Source organism: Carex rostrata, chromosome 24 (genome assembly GCF_964058835.1).
Source record: "Carex rostrata chromosome 24, lpCarRost1.2, whole genome shotgun sequence".
Taxonomy (NCBI): Eukaryota; Viridiplantae; Streptophyta; class Magnoliopsida; order Poales; family Cyperaceae; genus Carex; species Carex rostrata.
The window spans coordinates 3,106,150-3,132,346 of NC_135941.1; the positions used below are offsets into that span (position 1 = coordinate 3,106,150).

General features: G+C 32.7%; 1 protein-coding gene and 1 pseudogene across 2 annotated transcripts; both read left to right on the plus strand.

Annotated features, from left to right (window-relative positions):
• Positions 1-8,747: 8,747 nt before the first annotated feature.
• Positions 8,748-9,386, plus strand: LOC144575270 (RING-H2 finger protein ATL79 pseudogene; annotated as a pseudogene).
• A 6,914-nt stretch (positions 9,387-16,300) lies between these two features.
• LOC144575480 (actin-3-like) lies at positions 16,301-20,868 on the plus strand. Of its 2 annotated transcripts, none has more exons than XM_078325637.1 (6): positions 16,301-16,385; positions 17,014-17,090; positions 17,326-17,719; positions 18,504-18,816; positions 19,604-19,904; positions 20,489-20,868. In XM_078325637.1, exons 2-6 carry the CDS (start codon positions 17,031-17,033, stop codon positions 20,552-20,554), a joined length of 1,134 nt encoding a protein of 377 aa, XP_078181763.1. In that variant the 5' UTR covers positions 16,301-16,385; positions 17,014-17,030; the 3' UTR covers positions 20,555-20,868. The 2 variants fall into 2 exon arrangements, with proteins under 2 accessions (XP_078181763.1, XP_078181765.1); XM_078325639.1 differs by having other exon boundaries at positions 16,341-16,375; positions 17,012-17,090.
• The last annotated feature ends 5,329 nt before the right edge of the window (positions 20,869-26,197 follow it).

Consider the following 26,197-nt stretch of genomic DNA (forward strand, 5'->3'; position numbering starts at 1 on the left):
TTTTCGTATAAAAGTCTACACCACAAAATTCAAATTGTTTGGTACCCCTGCATAACTTAAACGCGAGGCCAATTTATTCCAATAATTTTTTTTTTCTACCGTGCATAACTTATCCACGAAGCTAATTTATTAGCTAGAATCGCAGATGCCTCCTATCCCGAGCGTATCCTCCCATTATTGCCGACCCAATTAAATTAGCCTCGGTAAAAACTTATCCGCGAGGCTAATTAAACTAACCTCGCGGAAGCCCGGAATTCTTGTTGTGAATCTAGGGGTAGGGGTGCACAAAAAGCTTATGACTTGAAACTCAGTTCGGAATCAATTTGGATTCGACTCGCTGTAATTCAAGTTGAAACTAACTTGAGTCAAAACTGACTCGATTTTTCTGACTTAGTTAATTTATAAGTTGAATCCAAGTTACCTCCAACTCAGTTCGAAATTAATTTGGTTGGACTCATACCAAACTCTAATATATATGTTCCTAATTTTTGCGTCCTCAAACATTATACATGTTTCTCACAATCTATTATATTGTCGCTTGAAACTAAAAAAAAGAATCACTTCTCAAACGACTAAACATTATCTATTTGGTAATTTTTCATTATGTACTATTTTAGTATTTTCGTAATTTTTAATTATGTATTGGCCATTATCTTATTATGTACTGTAATTAATTAATTGTGTATTATTTTGATAAACTATGTAATATTTCTTTTGTTAAAATTAAATTATATTATCCCACTATGTACTACATTATGAATCACGAGTCGACTCGCCTCGACTCGAGTTGTTCACAAGTTGATTTCAAATTGAAGTTTCTAACTCGTAACTGAATTAGCAACTCAGACTCAACTCAGCCCATGAGTTTGCGAGTTGAATCCAAATTGTTCTAAACTCGGCTCATGAGCAGCCCTAGTTGTGATATATATAGCCCACAGAATTGACACGTTAAGGATAAGTGTTTCATTAATCAATGTAAAACTACTACGATCAAATTCCATGTGCGCTTAGCCCACAGGATTAACACGTAATCATCAGTGTACAAACAGGGGAATACAGCGTAGCCAAGCTCAACCATCGGTGTATAGACACATCAGCAGTGACTTGGCATAAATTATGACACGTGTCAATAGGAGATGCATTTAGGCGCGGGACCAGAATTTGTGTTAATGGAGACTCCATAATTAAAATACGAGTAACATGGTGAATCTTGTCTTAATGCATGAGGATGTGCATTATTAGTGCTTATTAGTGGCAGATAGAATCGACCAAGCTTTCCAGGTAAGACACCTATTATAATATTGTAACATTTTGAGGACATTATTAAAGCTTATATGTATATCGAGGGTCCGGCTAATTTGCTGCTGGCAGCATTTTAGCCGGAGGTGCTGCCACTGTTTTTTCTATTTTTTGATGTTCAAACAACAAATCTAAACCGTTAGATGTTTAATCTATATTATAATCTACTTGGAGACCAAATTTTACATTTTTTGGAATATTTTTACTATTTATTAAGTTGGTTTGAAAACCGCTGATTTCAGTAATTTTCTGCAGCATTGAAATCAGCAGTTTTCAAACCAGCTTAATAAATAGTAAAAAAATTCCAAAAAATATAAAATTTGGTCTCCAAGTAGATTATAATATAGATTAAACATCTAACGGTTTGGATTTGTTGTTTAGACATCACACGGCTAAATATAGCCCCGGCAGCACTTGGGCAGAACTGCTGCCAGCAGCAATTTAGCCACAGCCTGTATATCGAATATCAGAAATTAAGGTTCCTAGTGTTTTCAAATTAGACATTACTTGTATTACGACAGATTTTTTTTTTTTTTTTTTTTTTTGGTTTAAAAAGCCGGAGCCCAGTTTCATTAATAAACGAAACAGCACACAGTCACAGTCAATGGGAGCTGATCCCCCAGGAGACTGGAGAGCACACTTACATCTGTTAATCTGTATTACGACAGATGTAATCATGTTAATTAATAAAAGGGATTAGTTTTTTATAAATGTAATCATGTGTTAAGGCATTTAAATTCATTTACATGCAAGTTAAATGCATATCTCGTTGAAACCTTAATATGAGCAGGAGCCAGGAATAAAAGATTAATCATCACATCAAACTCTAGTTACCCCCAAAAGATTAATCGCTGTCGGACTTAAATGTAATAATCGCAGTCGGACTTAATGTAAGTATCGATATTTTTTGGTAAAATTAAGACGCCACTCATAATAAATACGTGGGTACGTTTCAGTTTTTTTTTTTCGCGTGCATAATGAACTACGGAAAAAAATATTCGCACGGGTGATTAACAACCAACATAAATAAAGATGCAAATTCTAATAGCATTCGTAGTTGCAAGAAAGTAGGACCACATAAATTTTTCTCCTTTTAAGTAGTTTTTTTTTTATATATATTTGTTAAATTTATGTTATATATTAATTGTTCTTTACATTATTCAAATCTCAAGCTAGCGATAATCAACTAGTTCACTGTGCATGTAGGTAATTAAGTATACTTGAGCTTGTGTAGAGAGGATACAATCCTCCTTTGGAAAAACAGATGGCTATCAGGATCTAATTCAATTGCTAAATCGAGATGGTAGAGGAAGAGGTAGAGAAAGAGCTAGGAAGGCGAAGAGGGAGAGGAATCCAACAATCTGTCACTAATTTCTGGGTCAATCCCTATGTCTGATACAGAGAGATCCTGATTCTGACAATGGGGGCTCCCTGTAGTTTGCATTTTGTAGTGCCTTTTTTATGCCATGTTTTAACAAACGATTTTTGTAGCTATGTGGATTTATCAGGAGTTTAATCCCCATCATGTGTTCATCATTTAGCTGATGTTTTTCTTGTGATTGTAATATGGTACGTAGTATGCTTTTTGAAACTTATGTATGCATGGGTTGTAGTTCTATATATCTAGGTTTGATATTTACTCTATGGGCTGGTAACAGTAATTTTAGTTTGGTAATCCATCAAAAAAATTTGCTTTCAGTAACGCGGCGGTTATCGGACGAAAATGGATCCGGTCATTAAGATATATAGATGTAAAATGAGGTATTAGAGCGTTTAAGAGTTTAATTAAATATGTAGGACTAGATGATCATGAGAGTAGTCTAGATGAATTAATGAAAATAAAAGAATTTAGATTTAGAAATTATTAGAGCCATTTGAATCATTTTAAATATGTTTTTTTATCAATGAAATTGTTAGTTGGCATTTAAAGTCACTAATTTTTATAAAATAAAAAAAACGGTGGTTGTATATTCACTTTTCTCACAAAAAAAAAAAAAGAATATTTGAGCTTGTATATACAAGAAATTAATGCAGATATTTTCTCAACTAGCTGGTGCACTTCTGTTGATGGAAATCTTATTTTATGCATCTCTCAAGTAAGTTAGTCCCTTAACTCTGAAGCAGCCTAAGATGAATATATATAATGCTAACTTCCCTTTCAGTGCATTCATTGGCTAGTCAATATTGTCGGATGCATGGACCCAATCTGTTTATTTTATATGTTTTTAAGATCCGCTCTTAATTATGTCTTTTGGACGAATAATCAGTTTTAACGGAGAAAATTAAAATCATCAGCGAGAAAAATCATTTGAGTTTATTTTTCTTTTATGAATTTTTTGTTAGTTAATTACACAATATTAAAAATAAGTATAGCTCTTGTTACAATAGCTAGCTTATGTGATAGCTAGATATCGCTACTCAAAATAGCTTTTTTTTCCTAGACTCGAGTGATAATCACTATTTACGATATAATCCATTCAAATATACTTGAATTGTTCATTAAGTATTAGTGCATGCATAAAATCTCATTGTTTTTATATTAATGATGTCGGGATCGACGTGTTATATATATATATATTATTTGATATATAAATTCCGATTTGAAACTTAACTTGTCATGACAAACATCAGCTAGTATTGTCAAATCAATTAATTAAATGTAAAAATCTTGATCATATCTTGATGTTTTGTTTAGTGTACTTTCTGTCAATCGTTCTATTCTTATCTTTTGAAAACTTAAAAGGGATCGATAAAGGTTACCCACCAGCTAAAGCACACAACAGAATTAATTAGCTATATATATATATCCAAATTCCAAGTACGTACAAATAAGCTTTAGTCATTAAAATGTTACAATATTATAATAATAGATGCTGACCATGAAAGAATTCATTCTATCCACCATTCAATGAGCACTAACTAATAATTCATGCACATCCTCAATATGACAAGATTCATCATGGTACTCGTGTATATATTGTGGAGCCTCCACTAACTCAAGTCCTAGCTAGACCCACAAGCCCTGAAATTCATCTCCTGTTGACACGTGTTATCATTTATTCCAAGTCACTGCTGATGTGTCTATACACCGATGGTTGAGCTTGGCTACTATATATGTACTGTCACTGCTTACATGGATATATAATACGTGTCAAAATCTTGTGGGCTAATTGGCTTAGGCCTTAGGGGCTATATATATACATATAGTAATTAGATGTGCTACGTTGTAGATTAACATTGATTCATGAAGCATTTACTCCTCAGTGCACAGTGCACTTGCATAACTTAATTTGTTTTTTATTGCAGCAATTATTGGTCTTGGCTCAGTGTTTCTCAAATTATCCATAACATATTATGACAAAAAAAAATAGTTTTATGACTAAATTAATTTAAAATTTTAAAACTAAAGCTTATTTCATGTCATCAAATATGTTATCGAATTTTATTTCATGTCATCAAATATGTTTTCTTACTAAAAATTATAAAATTTAGAATTAATTTGATACGAGATATTCAAGAGACACACACACACACAATATATATATATAGAGAGAGAGACTAATATGCATTCGGTAGCATATGGGCCAATATACATACGGTCCAAATTTGAAATTTCAAAATCCAAAAAGTCGATATGAACCGTTCGTCTTGTTCTCCATATTAATATGTGCTTGGAGACCAAATTTTATATTTTTCTGAATTTTTTACTATTTATTAAGCCAACTTTGAAAATTGCTGATCCAACGGTGGCTGCTGATTTTACTGTTTTGTTAAGCCACCGTTGGATCAATAATTTTCAAAGTGGCTTAATAAATAGTAAAAAAATTCAGAAAAATATAAAATTTGGTCTCCAAGCACATATTAATATGGAGAATAAGAGGAATGGTTCAGATTGACTTTTTGAATTTTGAAATTTCAAATTTTGGACCATATGCATATCGGCCCATATGCTACCCAATGCATATTAGTCTCTCTCTCTCTCTCTCTCTCTCTCTCTATATATATATATATATAGAGTAAAGCTAGCGTGTGACATGCTCACCAAGAAAGTTTGGTGAGCATAACTCCAAAAGTATATCGGATCGACATCAAATGCCAAATCCAAACTGTTGAAATCCATGTACTTCATGAGTGATGCATATATATGCAAAATTTTGAAAGTTTCGAGTTTATTTGCTACACGGTCAAGTGGTCAAAGAAATAATAAAAATTGAATATATAAAATAACTTATAATAAAATGTTCATTTCTTTGACCACTTGACCGTGTAGCAAATAAACTCGAAACTTTCAAAATTTTGCATATATATGCATCACTCATGAAGTACATGGATTTCAACGGTTTGGATTTGACATTTGACGTCGATCCGATATACTTTTGGAGTTATGCTCACCAAACTTTCTTGGTGAGCATGTCACACGCTAGCTTTACTCTATATATATATATATATATATGAGGAGGGTTAAAATGCATCCTCTTTTTGTGCTCCTAACGTGCACCCTTCTCTCATATCTTCATTTTCAAAGTTTAAATAGTCGATTCGAACCTTCCAACATGTTCTTCATATTAAAATGTGCTTGGAGACCAAATTATATATTTTTTGGAAATTTTTTATTATTTTTTTCAGAATTTTTTATTAAACTAAATAATAATAATAAATTCAGCAAAGTGATGATTTTCAAAAATTCTAAAAAAATAGTAAAAAATTTCCAAAAAATATAAAATTTGGTCTCCAAGCACATTTTAATATGAAGAACATGTTGGAAGGTTCGAATCGACTATTTAAACTTTGAAAATGAAGACATGAGGGGAGGGTGCATTTTAACCCTCCTATATATATATATATATAGAGAGAGAGAGAGAGAGAGAGAGAGAGAGAGCAAAGCTAGGGTGTGATGTGCTCACCAAGGGAGTTTGGTGAGCACAACTCTAAAAGTATATCAGATCGACTTTAAACGCCGAATTCAAACTGTTGTAATCCATGTACTTCATGAGTGATGCATTTACATGCAAAATTTTGAATGTTTCGAGTTTATTTGTTACAAGGTCAAGCGGTTAAATAAATGAACTTTTTATAAGTTAATTTATAAGTTGTTTTATATATTCAATTTTTTATCATTTTTTTGACTGCTTGACCTTGTAGCAAATAAATTCGAAACTTTTAAAATTTTGCATGTACATGCATCACTCATGAAGTACATGGATTTCAACGGTTTAGATATATTTGACGTTTGAAATCGATCCGATATACTTTTGGAGTTGTACTCACCAAACTCTCTCGATGAGCACATCACACCCTAGCTTTACTCATATATATATATATACATCTAGAGGTACAGGCCACTTAATTACGTCCAAAAAAGGAATAAATTTTTTTGGGTTGTGCTGATAGAATAGGAAATTAAGTACCGTCTGGGGACAACTGGAAGCGTATCCTCTGTATAATTGATCAACTTTTAACTTTTTTGATTTATGAGTTAAATTTTAAACGGTGACGATAATTAAGATCTACATAGTGTATTAATAGGAAATGGGTTGCATTAAGATTTGTGCTGACCGGTTCAGATTTTTACACGTATCAACTCAAAAGCTGAGTTGTCTCAGCGTGCGAATGCGGATTATTCGATCGAGTGCCATTATGTAACAGGGGTGTCAATGGTACCAATCAGTAGCGGAGCCACTATGTAACAGGGGTAGGCAATTGCCTACTCCTGAAATTTTAAAATTAGGTATGAAGTAGTATAAATATGTTGGTCTGTCTACCTCTATTCTTTAACAATTTATTACTAGAATCCAATCGAATGAATTAAATTGCAAATTGCGACTGATAATTGACTAAAATTGTTGAGTATTAATGTTTTTCTTGATTTTTGTTTAAATCTGATTTAGAATTTGATGAAATAGATTAAAATAATTCAAGTATAAAAGTTAATTTTGCTTACTGACCTAGTAACCAGGTAACATGAAACTTTTTGCCCACCCCTAACTCAAATCCTGACTACGTCACTGGTACCAATGTCATGCAAAAAATATTTTTTACTCTTACGGATAGCAACATATTTTTTTTTAGTGGGTACAATATATATGAGATGGGTGAAAGTATTTATATGGAGATTAAATTTACTTCAAATCGATCATTTGAACATTAAAAACGTAAAAATGACTTATAAGCATATGCCCTCGTATGCTTATGGAAGTAGAGTAACCAACTTCTATCCATAACTATATAGAATTAGTCTTATTCATATCTGTTAACTTTTGCCTTATTAATATCATACCCTTATTAATTTGTTAAGATAATTAATATAATTTAATCTAAAATACAACAAATAAATAAAAAAATATTAAACACATCATGTATCTAATATTAGAAAATCTAAAAATTGTATTTTCTTTCCTATTATTTTAAAAATGATTAAATTAGTACTCAAATATGCATGATATAAAATGTGGTACGGTTTAATTCTGTCATAATTTACTAATAAAAAAATATTAAATGTTGTATAAATCAATCTAATTGAAATAACAAAAAAAAAATATAGCACACATAAATAAAAGAGGACATATTTAATTTAATATTTATCAAGTATATATCCTATATGAATGTTGCTCTTATCCATACTTTAATCTGATAAGTTAATAAAAAAAAAATCTTACTCATATTCATATCCGTTAAGTTAAAAAAAAAAAAAAAAAAAATCTTATCCATATCCAACTTGTAATTTTGCTTACACCCCTAGAGCCAACTACTGGATATATGAGGCTAGATAATATAATAATTTTCAATCAAGAAATTAGTTACTAGCTAGCTAGCTAGACCTCTCAAAAAGAAAAATATATATTTTTCTTTATAATAGCGTACGTATAGGCTCCACCCACTCACATAGATACTTACACACACTATTTCTACACATTCATAATTCGAGCCCTTAATTTTTAATTAAGAAGATTTATGTCACTACCAACCACACTAAGCAATAGTCGCAAAAATAAATTAGTTACTAGACAACCTGTGATTCCAATAGTTTGAAGAAAATGGAGCCGCACCATGTACGGACACCACAATTCCCAATTCAATTTCTAAACTCCATAAGGGACAATTTACTTTATTTTAATAGGTCTAATAATACATAACTTTTAGCTGGTGCATGCTGAGTGCGTATCCTCTGAGATATCTCAACTTTTGCGTGACCGACGTGTCCGGTACCTATTCGGGGTGATGTAGGGGGTCAGTATTATGTGTGCTTTGAGATTCGTGTAGAACGTATTTAAACGGTTGGAATTTTCCATAAAGTCACGCAAAGTTTGAGATATCTCAGAGGATACGAATTCGTGCATGCTCCTCTCCTATGTGACTTCTAGGCTCTAGCTAGTATATATATTTGTGTCTCCTGGAGCTATAATTAAGACATACATCTCCATCCAAATTAAAAGAAAGCAAATATTTCTATGGAAGTACACTCCAGAAAGCTTCTGTCCCAAACAAATATCAACAAATTATTAACAAGCATCTCACCCCCTCCTTCCCTCTTACCAACCCAAGACAAACTTAACCAGACCCGATCCGAAGCACTAGCCCGAACTCGACTCGGTGGCCAGTTCAGCACCTTCAATGCTGACATTGTGCTGATCCTCTCCATTCTAGTATGTGGCGTAATATGTGCTCTAGCTGTGAATGTGGCAGTGCGCTGCATCCTTCGTTTTACAAGTCAAACATGCAACCATGGATCGCCCGATTCATCAGCAAATGACGAGATCCAAACCCAATCATCGACCAAAATTAAAGGAAAGGAGGCGTTGCAAGTCTTACCGATATTAGTATATTCATCTAGGCTGGAACTCACTGGGTCTGGATCTGAGTGCACCATATGTCTATCGGAGTTCAAACATGGTGTGCATGTTAGGGTATTACCCGTGTGCAACCACGGTTTTCATGTGCGATGCATCGACAAGTGGCTGTCGACACAGTGCACCTGCCCAACCTGCAGACGGTGCCTGTTTGGGATTAGCCAGCAGGATGTTGGTCAGGTGGGTCCCACAGTTAATCAGGTTAGAGTTGAACCCGTAGAGGAGAGTATGCAAGTATAGGAGAATTAATGGTTGAAATTAAATCAGGAGGTATCTCGGTTTAGTTGACTATTTGTGCATAAAAGGTAGTTTTACTTTACATTCAGTGTCGGATCGAGGGTTTTAATGCAGGAGACCAACTCTTTAGATTTTTCACATGTTTAGAACTTGTTTGGGCTTAGCAAGTTGTACGACCCTTTCTGTAAAATTTTGTTGGGCTGTGGATTGGTTATATATTCTGATCTAAGTTTTAGATTGTCATATTGTGCTTTTAGTTTTCTTTTTATCTATTGTTTAAATTTAAAGTTAAAATGGTACATGTATTTCTAATTACTTTAAAGAGTAAGACTTGGGTGCTATGGATAGCATAAGGTCATCACGTATTACGGTCTAAAAAACTTATCGTATAACCTTCAAACTTTGATTTAAATAGCTCAATAAATTGGTTATATAATAAACTTGTAGAATATTAATTTTTACTATTTTTGAAATTATTTTACTATTTATTATTATTTATGAAAGATGGCCAAAAATGAATAGGAAAATAAAAGAAAATTTAGGCAATTTTTGGCCATCTTTCGTAAATCATAATAAATAGTAAAAATTAGTATTCTACAAGTTTATTATATAACCAATTTATTGAGCTATTTAAATCAAAGTTTGAAGGTTATACGATAGGTTTTTGAGGCCATAGCACGAGATGGCCTTATGCTATCCATAACACCCAAGCCTTACTCTACTCTAAATAATAGTATGTGTCAAATTTGAATTAATTCATCATATATCATATATCATAAAATCATTAAAATTTTAATTTTCTTAATGAAACACTAAAAATATTTCGAATAGATATGAGTTTGGTCTGCGCGCGCATACACATATTAGTTTTGTTATTCGGATAATTTTTTACAAGATGTCAAATAGATTTATATAAAAGTTGAATATATGTTATAACTGTAAAATTAATTTTCTTTTGTTTTATGACAACCATGTGGGTATATAAATTAAGTGCAGGAGTAAAGCTTGCTAGTGATGAGAACCAAAGTAGGAGATGGCTTCTCGCTTTCTTTTCAATTTAGCAACAACATGTGAGTATTGAGGAATGAACATGAAGACATGATATATTAAGTACTACAAAATTTATGAGTTTGACATCTTAATTATAAGCGTTCAATTTTTCATACATTAGCGAGATTGGGAGAAGAATAAAGCGGTAACGCAGTTAGCTTGAGAGTCCTAATTAGATCAAATACTCAAAGACGGGGGCGGATCTAAAGTACTCCGGGGGAGGGGCAGCTGCCCCTCTCCCTCGATTTTGATTTTGAGTTTTAGTGATGTTTGGGATGTTCCGATTGACTTTGCCCCCTCTGAATGTTTGAATTATAATTCGGACTAATTAAATTTAGAGTTAAAATTAAAATAAATTTCTTAAATTATGATTGATAATTAGAATTATAGGTCAGAGAATCATAAATTACAAGTCAGAGTATTGGAAAGTACAAGTTCAAGCAATGTTTTTTTATCGAATACCTTATTAGTTAATGGATCTAAACCTGATTAGCTATTTAAACCCGTTCGATATTTTTTTGCTCCCCCTGACGAAAATCCTAGGTCCGCCTTTGCTCAAAGATCAAGAGTTCGAGTCATGCTCACCCCACTTCGCAACCTCTACGAAACTTTCAAAAAAAAAAAAAATAAATAAAAAATAGAGAGATTGGGAGTGTGTAGCAGCTTCGTAAATTGCCTATGAATCATCATACATTTTGCATGACACATAATTAGGGGACTACCATGATTATTGATGGATATTTGATCTCTAATTAATTCGAAAAGTAAATTGATAGCAATAAAAGTTTATGAATCAATTTTATTTTTCTTAAAAAAATCCAAAGATGAGAACCTGAATTTCTTCTACTATTCTAAGTGTCAAACATATAATCTCAAATTTACTTCACAACATGCCATCCAAACAATATATGTTGGGGAAACAATAAGTCAACATATTATTTACATGCAATGATTTGGGTTCCAGCTCCCTCAGCTCAATTCAAATTCCAACTATATATTACACGCCATATGTTGTGAAATTTGGTACGGACTATAGAGCCTAATTAAGCAGTTGCCTGCTGGATCCTAATTAATCAGGGAAATAAATCTGATTTTATTCCCTTGGAATAACATGAACCTGTTATCCCGAACCCAACCGTTCAATTTTTCATACGTGAATCTTAACAGAAAAACTTTTTTATGTGCGAATCTCAATGATAATCACTTGTTGGGATTGGAATAACAGGTTCCTGTTATTCCTTTGAAATAACAGCAGATTTATTTCCCCTAATCAGATATTCTACCTAATCTGCTTTATTTTATTTTGGAAGCAAAATCGTACAATCTGCGTACACAACTTGAAGACACCAAAAGGCCCAAAGCAAACCGAATCGTGATAACATTAATTTGAGCCTATTAGGCCCAATATAAATTTGCCAAGGATAACACATTCCCTCCCAAAGCAAACTAAATTTGACGCACATTTTTCCTTAGTAAGGAACTTAATTTACACTGTTACGTGTTTGCATTAAATTTAGTTTGAAATAACCTCATCAAAATCTTGTCATTTTGAAAATTCAACTATATCATCTACCAAGTGTGGTAAATTATTTCTAAATTTCCATTTTTAAGGGCTTAGTAATTAAAACCGGAATTTTGTAATATCAAAATTCTTAAATTGAAATCAAATAGAGTATGAATTGAGTAAACAAATAAATTCAACACAAAATTGAGTAGCTGATGACGTGTAATCTCTAAAATTTGCATTCCGAACAAATATTCCTTCTTTATTTTGAAAGAACGAAATCATACCCCAAATTTGTCTACTAAAGCCAATAAATTTTTACATGTAATGTGAGGAGTATATTTATAGGAGAAAAACTGAAGAAGATAATGAAAATCCTCTCCTTTTTGCTTTCTATCTCGTTCTTGCTGAAATTGTTTTTTCCCTCTGCTCTCGACTCTGCTTCATCTAGCCGCGCTGCGCTGCTGCCTCCCGTATTTCTTGCTCTTCTTCTCATCTAATTTGTAGTCCTCACTCATCTCATCTGATTTGTTGCATCGGTTTGGTATGTTTGTCAAATACACTATATATACCATAGTGTGTTTTTTAAGCCCTAGTCTAAGACTTCTACTAGAAACAATGTCATTCGGCCGCATGAGCCGCATTTTACAACACTGACTAGAAAGATGTCAGAATCTTTATAATAAAATGGATAACTCTAGTGTGTACATATATTTCTAAAAATATTATTTAACTTAAAAAAAATATCGATATATTCTCGATTATCAAGACAGGGTGTGTATTAATTTTCTCTACTTCAAACAAAAAAGGAATAAAATCGAAAGTCTTGTCTTGTCATCTATAAAATGAGTCCGTTTGAAATTTGATAGGTTATTCGTCGTAAAGCCAATAAAATTATACTGTTTAAACTTTTAAATTGTCTGATAAAATACTAGACATTTTTCAAATCGATTCAAATTTGACAAATATATTATCTAAATAATTAAAAATACATTTAATTCAAATAATATTTTCTAAAGAGATGGACTATGGTGACTTGTGAAGTAAGAATCTTATTTTACTTCACGCTTATGTTTTTACGATTTCAAATTCGAAATAGCCGATCTGAACCGTTCAACACGATCTCCATATTAAATTGTGTTTGGAGACCAAATTTATACGTTTTTTTTGTAATTCTTTTATTATTTTTTAGATTGATAGAAAATCATAGTTTATCGATGGTTCAGAATCTTCTAAAAGAAACAGTGATATTCTACCAATTGAAAAAATAGTAATTTTATTTTTAAAAGATGTAAAATTTGATCTCAAGTATATTTTAATTTAAAAATTACGTGAAAAAGTTCAAATCAATTATTTAAACTTTAAAAATAAAAATACATGCATAAAATAAAACAACACCTTCATAACTCACCATAACCCATTTCTTTTTAAATATATATATCATATAGATTGAATTTAATATAAAAGTTAAATGGATGCTATAATTATTCTTACAAATTACGGATGACTTTACAAGCCATGTCTAAATTCCTTTATTTTATATGATGACTTGCGGTGAAAGTTCAATAACATTAAATTGGAAGAAAACGAAAGGCGCCGCCTTTCTAGTATTATATACGATCAATATTCAATAACACAGCGGGGTTAGAAGAAAAAAAACATAAAATTATGATCAAGTATGCTCTGTGTATGCTGCCGCCCCAAAAAATAAAAAGAAGTATGCTATGTGGAGATACAGAACACCACAATTATGATCCACAATAACTAAAACTATACTCACAAGATTCACAATTTTTTTTTTTTGTAATAACAAACTGAACACTGAATTATTCAGTTGATCGAACCTGGACCGAATTATTCACGAATTTTACGAATTATTTGTGAATTTTTCCTGAATTTTATGAATTACTCGTGAATTTTCCCGAAATTTATTTTGGTTACTTTTTTAGCTCCATTGTGAGACTGAAATCTCCGATTTGGATAATTCTGAATCATTCCAAAATTATATATGAATTATTCCCGAATCACGAATTGTTTACCCCGCCGAAGCGAACACGAATAGTTCATCTATCACTATAATTTAAAGGGAATTTTATGAGTAGAACTAGGGTGTTCTTAAGCTCACCAAAGTGTTTGGTGAGCTTAACTCCAAAATCCATCAAATCGGTTTCAAATGACGAATCCGAACTATTGAAACCTGCATACCTTACGAGTGATGCATCTACATGTGAAAATTTAAAACATTTGAATTAATTTAGTATAAACTCAAGCGGTCAAAAAACGTTCAAAAAATGAATGCACTAAAATTAATTTATTATAATTAATTTATTAACCTTCTAATTTTGACCGATTGACTTTATACTAAATTAATTTGAATGTTTAAAATTTTCACATGTAGACGCATCACTCGTAAGGTATGCGGATTCCAATGGTTCGGATTCGTTATTTAAAACCGATTTGATGGATTTTAGAGTTAAGCTCACCAAACACCTTGATGAGCTTAAGAACACCCTAGTTCTACTCAAATTTTATTGTGTTAGCAAATCACAACACAGATTTCACTACCGCATTCGCCACAGAGAAACAAAAAGTTGGAATTCTTTCCTCTCAAGTTTGTTGTTGAATGAATCTGGAGCGTTAGATGGGAAGCCAAGGAGAGCTGGCAGCACACGTGACCGTACGCCAGTCTATTCATTCCAAATTCGTATCCTCTGCATTAACTCAAAAAGGTATCTTTTGAGTTAATGTTTATGGACCGTCAGATGAGCTTCAATATTCGTTCAGATTAAATTCGCACTAATATTAAAGACCCCTACATTATAAGCCTGATCCAGATGGGTTCCATTTACAATCAGACGGTGCAAATACATTAACTCAAAAGATTCTCTTTTGAGTTAATGCAGACGATGTGGACTCATTCATTCCAGCCGCCTCTGCTGACGTGTACACACGATTTTCTAATGGCCCACTTTCTGCCGAAAGGCATATCAGGACGGTGCATTTTCCACCGTCATACTCTCCATCTGATGGCCCACAATTCCCTTCTTAGTCACTGCCAGCTCACCTTGCCATTTTCATTCATACCAATACCATAGTTGCAAATTAGCAGAGAAACAGTTGTCCCCTTTGATTGCTTGTGTGGCGTTTTGATACAAAACCGGTTATCATTCCATTTTCTTGACTAACAATCAATACTAGCAAAATTATTGGGATCTAATGTTCATACTTCTTAGTGTAATTGTGATTGTCACCTTGCTGTCAGAAATAAACAAAATAGACATGCTAAAATCAAAGAAGTATTCTGTGAAATGTTATGCATTAAATTCATAATAAGTACCCAATTTATATTAATTTGATTATTCGTTAGAAATTTTTGAAGTTTGATCAAAACACAGTACAATGAAATTATGAAGGATCAAATTAATAATGTTCTTAAATTAACAATATGTCCGAGGAGAAATTATTAGTACTGTTTTGTAAGAAGTGAATGTATAAAAGTTTTTTTTATTGAAAAAATATTTATATAAGATGAGGTTGTATTCTCTAGTATGTCTTTATTTTTAAATTATTGATAGCTCCAGTATGATATGACTTATATTATTTTTTACTTGTACAATTTTTTCACAGGCATCAAGGCCTTAAAAAAAATACCAATGGATATTTTTAGACTATATCTAAAGGTGTTTTTTTTTTATATTGTTGATCTAAAATAAAAAATAAAAGTTTTAAAAATGAATTAATATACATAAATATAAATATAAATATAAATATAAATATAAATATAAATATAAATATAAATATAAATATGATCAGTTGTTTATTTGTAAACACACTAAAGGATAAATTATGGGCATTTTTCCAATAAAATAAAATAAACATTATTTTTATGGCTCAATCTCACTATATTTGATTTTCTGAATTTACACTATATGAAAAACTAGACCACCACAAGATTAAATTGTAGCTTCGATGACGGGTTATTTTTGTGAACTTGGAATAGTTCAAACTTTGTTTTCTTTCTTAATGTTTTGTTTTGGACTCTTAAATAATTCAAATGCTCTTAACTTCAAAATAATAAAATATTAAAGACTAAAAATAACAAAATAAAACTTGTCAAAAACATTTATTATTTTGTTTTTTGTAAAAAATAAAATATTCAAGCGTAGATTCTTCAGATAAAAATCCAAAACTTCTACATGGGTCCGATTTGGAATATCTTACGTGGCATCGAAATTTTTGGTAGCGTAGGACGGCGATACACGACGGACGGTGTCGAAATTTGAAAAGAAAGAAAGGAACAATAAAAAAAAAGGTAAAGTTGGTAAGTGGCTGTATAAAATGCTCTTGCCTTTTCCTCTCAATTCCTCTTTAATTTTCTCTCCTCTCCATTGTTAAATTCTCTCAGCTCTCTACTCTTCTCATCTGATTTTGTCTGAAAAATCTCTACGGTACTTTATTTTGCATGCTTGTGTGATTGATTGATCTTTTGCTCTTTTGTTTGGAATTATTGTTCGAGATTACAATTCGACAAGGGTCTGATTTAATTTCTAAATTAGTATTCAACTGACCTATGATGATCTCGATCATAATTCTGACATAGTTTTAGTTAAAAGGAAGTTCCCCGAGGATTTGATTTAGGTTTTATTGTTGGATTTGATCTATCATAGTTTCAGTTAGCGCCTTTGCAGGAGAGTGAGAGCAAATCAAGCTTCAATTATTTTTTCTTTCTTGTAGTTCAAAATTAGTGTTTTGAAATATGGTTTTGTGGCAAGTTACTTATTTTTGTAATACATGCAAGTATATAATATAGGTTATATTTTAATTATTTTTGTAATACATGCATGTATATAATATAGGTTAATACATGCAAGATTCTTTTTTAGTTCCATTCTTTTAACTGATGGTGAAGTAATATCTGATCTTGCTTTGGCTCTATTGATTTGACAGTATAATTTTTTTGAGAAAAGATTTATCAGTAGAATTTTAACTTACGATTAAGTAGCTAATTAATTTCTGATCTTGATTGGTTCTGATTGATTTGAAAGTTACTAACTATTAATTGGCTTCAACTTGCAGTTACAGTATCCTCAAAAATGGCAGATGTAGAAGATATTCAACCCCTTGTATGTGATAATGGAACCGGAATGGTTAAGGTTTGTTACTTACCATAGAACTCAACATATATTATGTTAATCAATATTTTTGGGGGGCAGTGAAAATTCAGTTATAACCCCCCCCCCCCCCCCCCCCCCCCCCCACACACACACACACACACACACAAACACCATTCTGTTGAACTATCACTTGAGCTATTAGGCCATGTCGATCATCTTGATTTTGGACAAAAAGAAAAGGTTTTAACTGATTAACTCTCTTATTTCATGCTAGGCTGGTTTTGCGGGTGATGATGCACCAAGAGCTGTATTTCCCAGTATTGTTGGCCGACCCCGTCACACTGGTGTGATGGTTGGTATGGGTCAGAAAGATGCATATGTAGGTGATGAGGCACAATCTAAGAGGGGTATTCTCACCTTGAAATACCCGATTGAGCATGGGATTGTCTCGAATTGGGACGACATGGAGAAGATTTGGCACCACACTTTTTACAACGAACTCCGTGTCGCACCAGAGGAGCACCCGGTACTGCTCACTGAGGCCCCACTCAACCCAAAGGCCAACCGAGAGAAGATGACTCAGATCATGTTTGAGACATTCAATGTGCCAGCTATGTATGTGGCTATTCAGGCCGTGCTTTCTCTCTATGCTAGTGGTCGTACAACTGGTATGTGGTTAACCTACTTTTAGAAAATATCAAAATATCCTTCAGTTAAGATTATGCTATTATTGCAATTGGGACATGGTTGGTCTCTAGTTTTTTATGGTTGCCAAATAGCAAGGAAACACTAGATTGTCCGGTACAATTCCTGTTATTTAAATTACAAATAATTAAATACATTGATGAAAGTTCAAATGAAAATTTAAGTGATAAGTTGACAATGATGATTGCAGTAATGAAGGAATAAATAAGCAAAATAGATAGAACTAATAAATACATGAACTACCATGTTGGCACTGATTGTACATAGTATTTTTTGTTGGAGGGATCGGATGACACCCTTTTTTGGTGACATCAGATGACACCGTGCATTTTCAAAGTCCAAACAGTAGATCCAAACCGCTCAACTTGATGGATATGTTAAAATATGCTTGCAGATCAAATTTTACATTTTTCTGAATTTTTTACTATTTATTAAGATGGGTACAAAAATTCAACAGTCTGAATATAGCGATTTTGTTAAATACTTAATAAATAGTAAAAAAATTCAGAAAAATGTAAAATTTGATCTGCAAGCACATTTTAACATATCCATCAGGTTGAACGGTTTGGATCGACTGTTTGGACTTTGAAAACTTTGGAAATGTACGATGTTATTCGATGTCACAAAAAAAAGGTGTCATCCGATCCCTCCTCTTTTTGTTGACAATTATTAAATATTTGAAAAATAGGAAACATATATTGGGTACAAATTTATGCTTGGCTAATTTGAAATCAACTATTTTCATAGGCATTGTGCTTGATTCTGGTGATGGTGTGACCCACACAGTCCCAATTTATGAAGGATATGCCCTTCCACATGCCATCCTTCGTCTTGACTTAGCTGGTCGTGACTTGACTGACTGCCTGATGAAAATTCTCACTGAGAGAGGCTACTCCTTTACAACCACGGCCGAGCGGGAAATTGTGAGAGACATAAAAGAGAAGCTTGCTTATGTTGCATTGGATTTTGAGGAGGAGTTGGAGACTGCAAGGAGTAGCTCCTCTGTTGAGAAGAGCTATGAGCTGCCTGATGGCCAGGTCATCACAATTGGTTCTGAGAGGTATGAATATAGAAGGAGAAGATCTATTATAGGAGTAGATCTAGGGTATTCTTAAGCTCACCAATGATAGGATTAAATCCAAAACCTATCAATAGGCTTCAAACGACGAATCCAAACCATTGAAATTAACCAGTCTAGCGGTAAAAAAATGATAAAAAATGAATGTATTAATTTAATTTATAAGCTTTCTTTTTCTAACCAGTTGATTTTATACAAAATTAATTCAAAAGGTATAAATTTTGCATGTAAACGCATAACTCATGAAGTAGATCGATTTCAACCGTTTGGATTTGTTGTTTGAAACCAATACAATAGATTTTGGAGTTAAGCTCGCCAAGGAAATTGTGAGCTTAAAAACACCCTAGTTTACTCATATTACAACACACATAACTGATACTTGATATAGAATAGAGTAATCTTCCTGTTCACTCATACAAATCCTTTAATTAATTTGTTTATAAGATTTGTTTGAGAAACTATCTAAAAGGTAGAATTGAAAACTTCAAGCTAGTCCTGTTTACATTTAAAATAATAGCACATTAAGTACTGTACAAGTTTCTCAAACAAGTGTTTTTTTTTTTTACATGAAGCTCTGATCGTTACAGTACCAGTCATTGATTTAATTTACCAAATATTTTTATTGGATTCCCTTCCTTGACAAAAAAAAAAAGAATGTCAAAAGTTAATCATTTTTAAAATTGATTGTAAGTGGATGGGATTAAACATGCTATCTAATAATAACCTGATTAAAGAATATTAATCTATCAACGTTAACCACAAATTTCAGGTTCCGTTGTCCAGAGGTGCTGTATCAGCCATCTCTGATTGGAATGGAATCCCCTGGTATCCATGAAACAACCTACAACTCAATAATGAAATGTGACGTGGATATCAGAAAAGATTTGTACGGTAATGTTGTTCTGAGTGGTGGGTCCACCATGTTTCCCGGCATAGCTGATCGTATGAGCAAGGAGATTACAGCACTGGCTCCCAGCAGCATGAAAATTAAGGTGGTGGCCCCACCTGAGAGGAAGTACAGTGTCTGGATCGGTGGTTCAATTCTCGCCTCTCTCAGCACTTTCCAACAGGTTGGCTTTTCCTTTTTATTTAATCTAACCAAAGCAATAATCAATATGGGTATCAAGCTGAAAATTAGTCCTAGTGAAGTGGCAAAATCATTTTGACTTGTGACTCTCTTCACTGGTTGGTATTCTCTGCACTGGAGCAAAATGTGGAAATTATTAAAAAAAAAATTTTGAGTAAACATAAGGGTCTAGCCCTCATTTCATTGATTGAAATACACAAGTTTTGTAACAGCGGATGAGAAATAAAAATAGCTCAAGATACTTGAGATGGTAAGAGAGAAGAAAAACAACCTAAAGGGATATGGAAAATAAAGATAGGGGAAACAATTTACATCACTTCAAAATGTGTTTCTTTTCTTCCTCTTTAATTCATGCATGAAGAAGCGCGGGTTTATAGGTTGTTTTGTTTTATAAATAAAAGGAGACGTTATATGAATGTAATTGGATAAGTAGGGGTTTTGGCATGTCTAAAGTCTTGGTATGATAAACTTGGAATGTTCTTTTATTTTTTCCAATATCAGATCTGAGTGGAATAGTTGGGTATTATTTAACTTTAACTAACAGCTTTTCTTTTACCGTGCTAACAGATGTGGATATCGAAGGGAGAGTATGACGAATCTGGCCCGGCCATTGTCCACAGGAAATGCTTCTAAATAATGTATGCTTGTCAGACAGTATGCTATAGGTTGATTTAGTTTTCTTCATATGGTTTTGGTTGAAGTTATTACCTGCAAGGTTGAAATTGTGTTTTTTTTTGTTTGCTTATATTTTTGGTGAGTGTGAATTTGACAAGTTAAATGGTACATAATTGGAGCAGTGAAGTATTCTTTGAGATGAAAGTTAGGTAAAATGGTGTTTAGAACAAATGCTTTTTGTTTTGTTACCCTTTCAGGAGGCGTTGTTTCTATTTTGCCATTTGAGCTTGTTGGAAGGTAATAGTAATTTAATATGGGCTTGTTTGGTTAAATTAGCTGCTGTGTTGTTAATATGTTGTGCACAATTCAGAATTTGGTTTTAGAGTCTGGGAGCTCACATCTCTTTATCTGGGAGTCGGGGGATGGTCTGAATTTGGTCCGATGTCCGGTCGGAACCATTTGATCAGTGTCAAGATTTGCATAAACTTCTTCTGCACGAATCTAAAAGCTGTCTATGCAATGCAATGCAATGTTGACGCTAATCAAATGGCTCGACCATGCACCATACCAAATTTGATGCCCATTAGACTGCCCTGATTCCTTTATCTGTGTTATGATAATTATAACTGGCGGATTGGTGGGTTGTGTGTGATATATTACTGAAATCTAAAAGTCTTATCTCACACAGAAACACTGAAACGAAAAAGTCTAAATTAATACAAATTAAAGAAAAGAATAGGTCCTTTGTCCAATAATAATTAATTGAATTTAGTAAAGATGCATTTCTGATGAAATGAAATTCGCTCATTTCTTATTTGCAAAAACACTTGCTCATTTCAAATTGGTCCTCAAATTTGCGCATGGTTTGCTCTGCTTGTACAGGACATCGCGCTTAAGCAGATGAACAGAGCATTTATTTTGCACACTGTGTAACAGTCTCTGTTTATTGTTGTCTCAAGCAATGGAATTCTATTAGTACATCCAACATAGAATGCCTCCAAATACAGGATTCACGCATAAAACTGTGAGAAGTGCATTACATGTCTCTGAGGAACAAACTGGTACTAAGCCTAACACGGCCTGGCCTCAGAGATTCATAAAGACACAAACTAGTTTAATTAGTATATCACTTGAGGAGAAGCAAACTCAACTCAACATAGGACAAAGAGGAGATAAATCAACATAAACAGATAAAGTTCGTAATATTTGAATAGTTTTTTTAAAGAGAAGGGATTGGATAACACCGTTTTTTGGTGACATCAAATAACATCGTGCATTTTTTAAGTTTTCAAAGTTCAAACAATCGATCCAAACCGTTGATGTGAATTATGCAATGCAACTAATAAATCCTAAATTGCACTCAATTTGGTTGCAAGTGTACAACCTTATCGAGGAGTACTTAGGGATCGTCTCCACAGGGACAAGTCGGAATATTAACTCTAACCTAACAATTTAATTTAGTGAAAGAAAGTAAAAAAGGTTTTTGTTTGTTCAAAGGTTGGTTTGGTTTCGATTAAAATGAATTAAACTAAAGTCTTAAAGCAAAATCTGAGTTTTTAACAAGTATGAGAAATTAGGGTTTCTTAGGGTTCCTATCCACTAGTGTTATGACTAATTAGTTTATTAAATTTGTTCTTTTAGTTATGAAGGCACAGTTGGGTGTTGTAGGTACAAAGGGATATCTCTATATTAATACCATCTTTAAATTAGAATAAACGTCACCTCTCGGTACTTGGCTACCCTAATCTAAAGTCATTAAGTTCTTACTGTCCCAATAAATCTAGAAAACTATCTTTCACCTCTCGGTACTTGGCATAATTCTCTAAACTATTAGGTAAAGCCCGTATAAGACAAGCGTCACCTCTCGGTACTTAGCCTATCAAATACCATATTCCTTATGGTCTGGACCTAATATTCAATTTCTCAATTGCAAATACCAAATCCTATGGTTTCATGTGATTTCGATTAAGTCCTCACAATCAATTAAAATAAAGAATAGATCATAATAAAGAACAAGAATATATAAAATAAAACCAACTAAATCATAACAAAAGTTTCAAGTACAACCCTAATCTACCCTAGAAGAGTCCTTAGCCTGTCATGGCTAAGATACAAATCAAATCAAAGAAAAATAGAAGAGTTCCGAAAGAAAGAAAACAAATAAAACCGATTGATCAATGATCTCTTCCTCCTTCTTCTCTCTTCTAGCTTTTCCTTGTTTTTCCTTGTTAAAACCCTAGAAATTCTGCCTAAAAAAACATCCCCCAATATGTTCTACAGGTTCCTATTTATAGCCCCCTCTAAAACCTAGAAATAACCAACCAAAAATAGCAAATTCGGACTCTGAACCGACCTAATTGCGGGCCGCAATGTACTGTAGCAGTTAACAGACTACGCAGAAAAATTCTGAAGAGGTCCTTGTGGGCCGCAATAAAAGTCCTTGCGGGTCGCAATACATTCCTTTTATATTCTCAGGTTGTAGATCTTCTCGTTAGCTTTCCAAAAAGTGGTCACAAGCCTAAATCGGAGTTACGAGTCAAAAGTTATGGCCGTTTTAAGTTCAGACTCTATTTTTGGCTGACTGCTACAGTGCGTTGCGGGCCGCAATAACTGTGTTGTAATGAAGAGGCTCTGACTTGTTTGGTTGCGGGCCGCAATAAATGTTGGCAGAAGCTCATTTCTTTGTGCTAACTCACCCGTTTTGCTTCGTTAAGGTCCAAACACTTGATTACCTGTAAAACAAACATAACTAGGGCAGTAACTTGAACTTTTGGACATTTCTAACCTAATTAAACCTAATTTAAACTAATTTAACCAAAACTTGGCTTAATTTACATACCTAACCCTAGGTTTAAATAGATACAATTTTGGTTTATCAACCGTCCATCTTGATGGATATGTTAAAATGTGCTTGTAGATCAAATTTTACATTTTTTAATTTTTTTTTACTATTTATTAAGTATTTAACAAAATCGCTATATTCATACCGTTTTGTACCCATCTTAATAAATAGTAAAAAAATTCAGAAAAATGTAAAATTTGATCTGCATGCACATTTTAACATATTCATTAAGTTGAACGGTTTGGATCGACTGTTTGGACTTTAAAAATTACGGTATCATCCGATATCACCAAAAAAAGATGTCATCTGATCCCTCTTTTAAAAACTGACTTGAGCTAATAAAAGACATCTTCATGGACAAAGAAAAACAAATTTCATATTTTTTTTTTATTTTTCTATAATTTTTTAGAGCATTTTAAAGTTCAGATTATGAAAATAAAAAAATAATAAAAACTGGTATTGTACTAGGCTGGTACACAGAATGCCTCTTGAGAAAGGGGAGGTAGCACAATTGGCTAGGAAAAAGTCCTAGAGTTGTTGTACCCAAAGGTCGAGAGTTCGATTTCCCGAGGTCTTAGAAAATTTTGAAATTTTCTAGGGTTAAAGCTTACACTCTTCTGAGAATTTCGACACCAAAAGCACAAATTTTGACCTTGTAGATTGGCTTATGCAAAATTCACAAAATAGGCTGTCATAATACGTAAAGTTCACAAATATATTTTTTTTCCTTTTTTTCTGGTTTTGAGTGGCTTACGGCGTCCCACTTTGTTTTTGTTTTTGTTTTTTGTTTTCATTTTTCCAGTTTTGAATAGCTTATGAGTTGTGGCGTCCCACTTTGTTTTTTTCATTTTATTTTTTATTTTTTTGGTTTTGATAGTCTTATGGCATCCAATAACCCTACCTGTCTTCCTATTTTTGAATTTTTAACCCAACATTTCCTATTTTTAATCTTTTTATCTTCCTATTTTCTATCAATAAAAATTTCGGCATTCTTTATGTTTCCCTTATTATTAATTGATAATTATTTCTATTTATAAAAAATTCTCTTCCTTTTGTTCCTTAGAGCCTGAGCAGTATTTTTTTTTTTTTTCTGATGTACCCTCTTTAATTAGTGTCATAGTCTTGCACCTCTTAGAGTGATATTTTTCTGCTTACGTGTGTATTTAGCTAGAGAAAGGCTCCAGTTGTGGGCTTGTGGCTCAAGTCCTCCGAATTGTGCACTTGTTCTGTTTTCTTTTAATTTTAATGGAAATTTAGTAATGCTGTTCTGACTAACTTCATTAGAAATAAAAATCATACATAGAGATAATGATGAAATGACAGATTGTTTTTTACTGCCAGTACCCCTGCAAATCAGTACTACAACAGAAATACCGTAAATGAATACAATGTGGTGCATTTATGATACCTGTATTTATGCATGTGTACCAATAACATGGAAAACCAGTTTAGAAACAAGCCCAAATGTTTACAAGATAACTGGCATAAATATCTACATCCAATTTACATACCAAATAAAGTTAAACATATGAGCATTTGACAAGCGGAAACTTTCTAGTACAAATTGATGAATTTTAGTTCAGTTGCAGACAGATAATGCATAGACAAATAAACAGAGGACGAGGTATTTTAAAATTTGCTCATGCCAGAACTTATCATTTAGAAGTACCAAAATTTATATGCATGATAAATAAGTTGTTTGCAATCTGAACAAAAATTACGGTGCTAGTTATAATATATGAGTTTGCTCCAAGTACTCTGCTGTTTAGCAGAAGCAATTTTGCTTTCGACAATTGATATTTAATTAGCACCTTGAGTAAACTGTAAACCGTTATTATACAACCCAGAGGCATTATGAGAACTTTCTGTCCTCTGAATGTATGATCGATCGGTCACGACACAGCTATCATACACAAGGTGACACATTTAAATACAATTACAACAACAGGTAAAAATAAAGGAAAAGAATAATTGAAGTTTATTTTTGCTCAGCAGCATAAAGAGCCTTCATCTCCTCAACATCATCATAGCTTCCAAGAAAAATAGGAAACCTCTGATGTATCTTACTTGGCACCAGATCAAGAACCTACATAATCATATTTAGTATCCAATAGTTATCTTATTAAATCATAACTAGAATCTAGATATGCATGCTGGTTATAATGAAAATTATAACCAGATCAAGAGCCTAACTGTTAGGGCTTTGTGCGAAGAGGAAGAAGAGAGGAAAACAGATCTCGAGTACACTGAATTTACTAATATTCTCTCTCATCAAGAATCTAAATTACATAATATATATTAGTAAGATACATGGCCCGTTAGGCTCAAATAGCAATTTAGATCATAACATAACACTAACATTCTCCGAATCTTGGTCCATGTAAACTCCAAATATCTAACATAATTAAGAGAGTGAAAAAAGTGTTAACTGGACAAAATAAATCAGGTATACATTTCATTATTTCATGGACCAAAGCAAAAATAATATTAAAAAATGGATTTGTTTGTAATTTACTCGAGATATAAAACAAACAATATTTTGCACTTCCTTTTATTTTAGGATTTTGGATTATGTGTGAAAGAAAGTATTGAAGTGTAGATATGGGCTTCTGCTCATTTATTTTATCTGGGCATTTCCGAAATTGCTCATTTGCTCTTCTGTTTTATTTTTATTTATTTTGGTCGGATGTTACTGAAAGAACATTCTTTTTATATATGTACAAAGTTTTGTACTGTTTTGGTCTAGTCCAAAATTATTTGAATAAGGTGATTTTGCATCTATCTGAAAAAATAATAAATAATTTTTAAAAAAAATATAA

Bases quoted from the DNA above. Each gene is read 5' to 3' on its own strand.
- LOC144575480 (XM_078325637.1), top strand. From the start codon at position 17,031: ATGGCAGATGTAGAAGATATTCAACCCCTTGTATGTGATAATGGAACC. The intron at 17,720-18,503 runs GTATGTGGTTAA...CTATTTTCATAG, and splicing joins TGCTAGTGGTCGTACAACTG to GCATTGTGCTTGATTCTGGT. The intron at 18,817-19,603 runs GTATGAATATAG...CACAAATTTCAG, and splicing joins ATCACAATTGGTTCTGAGAG to GTTCCGTTGTCCAGAGGTGC.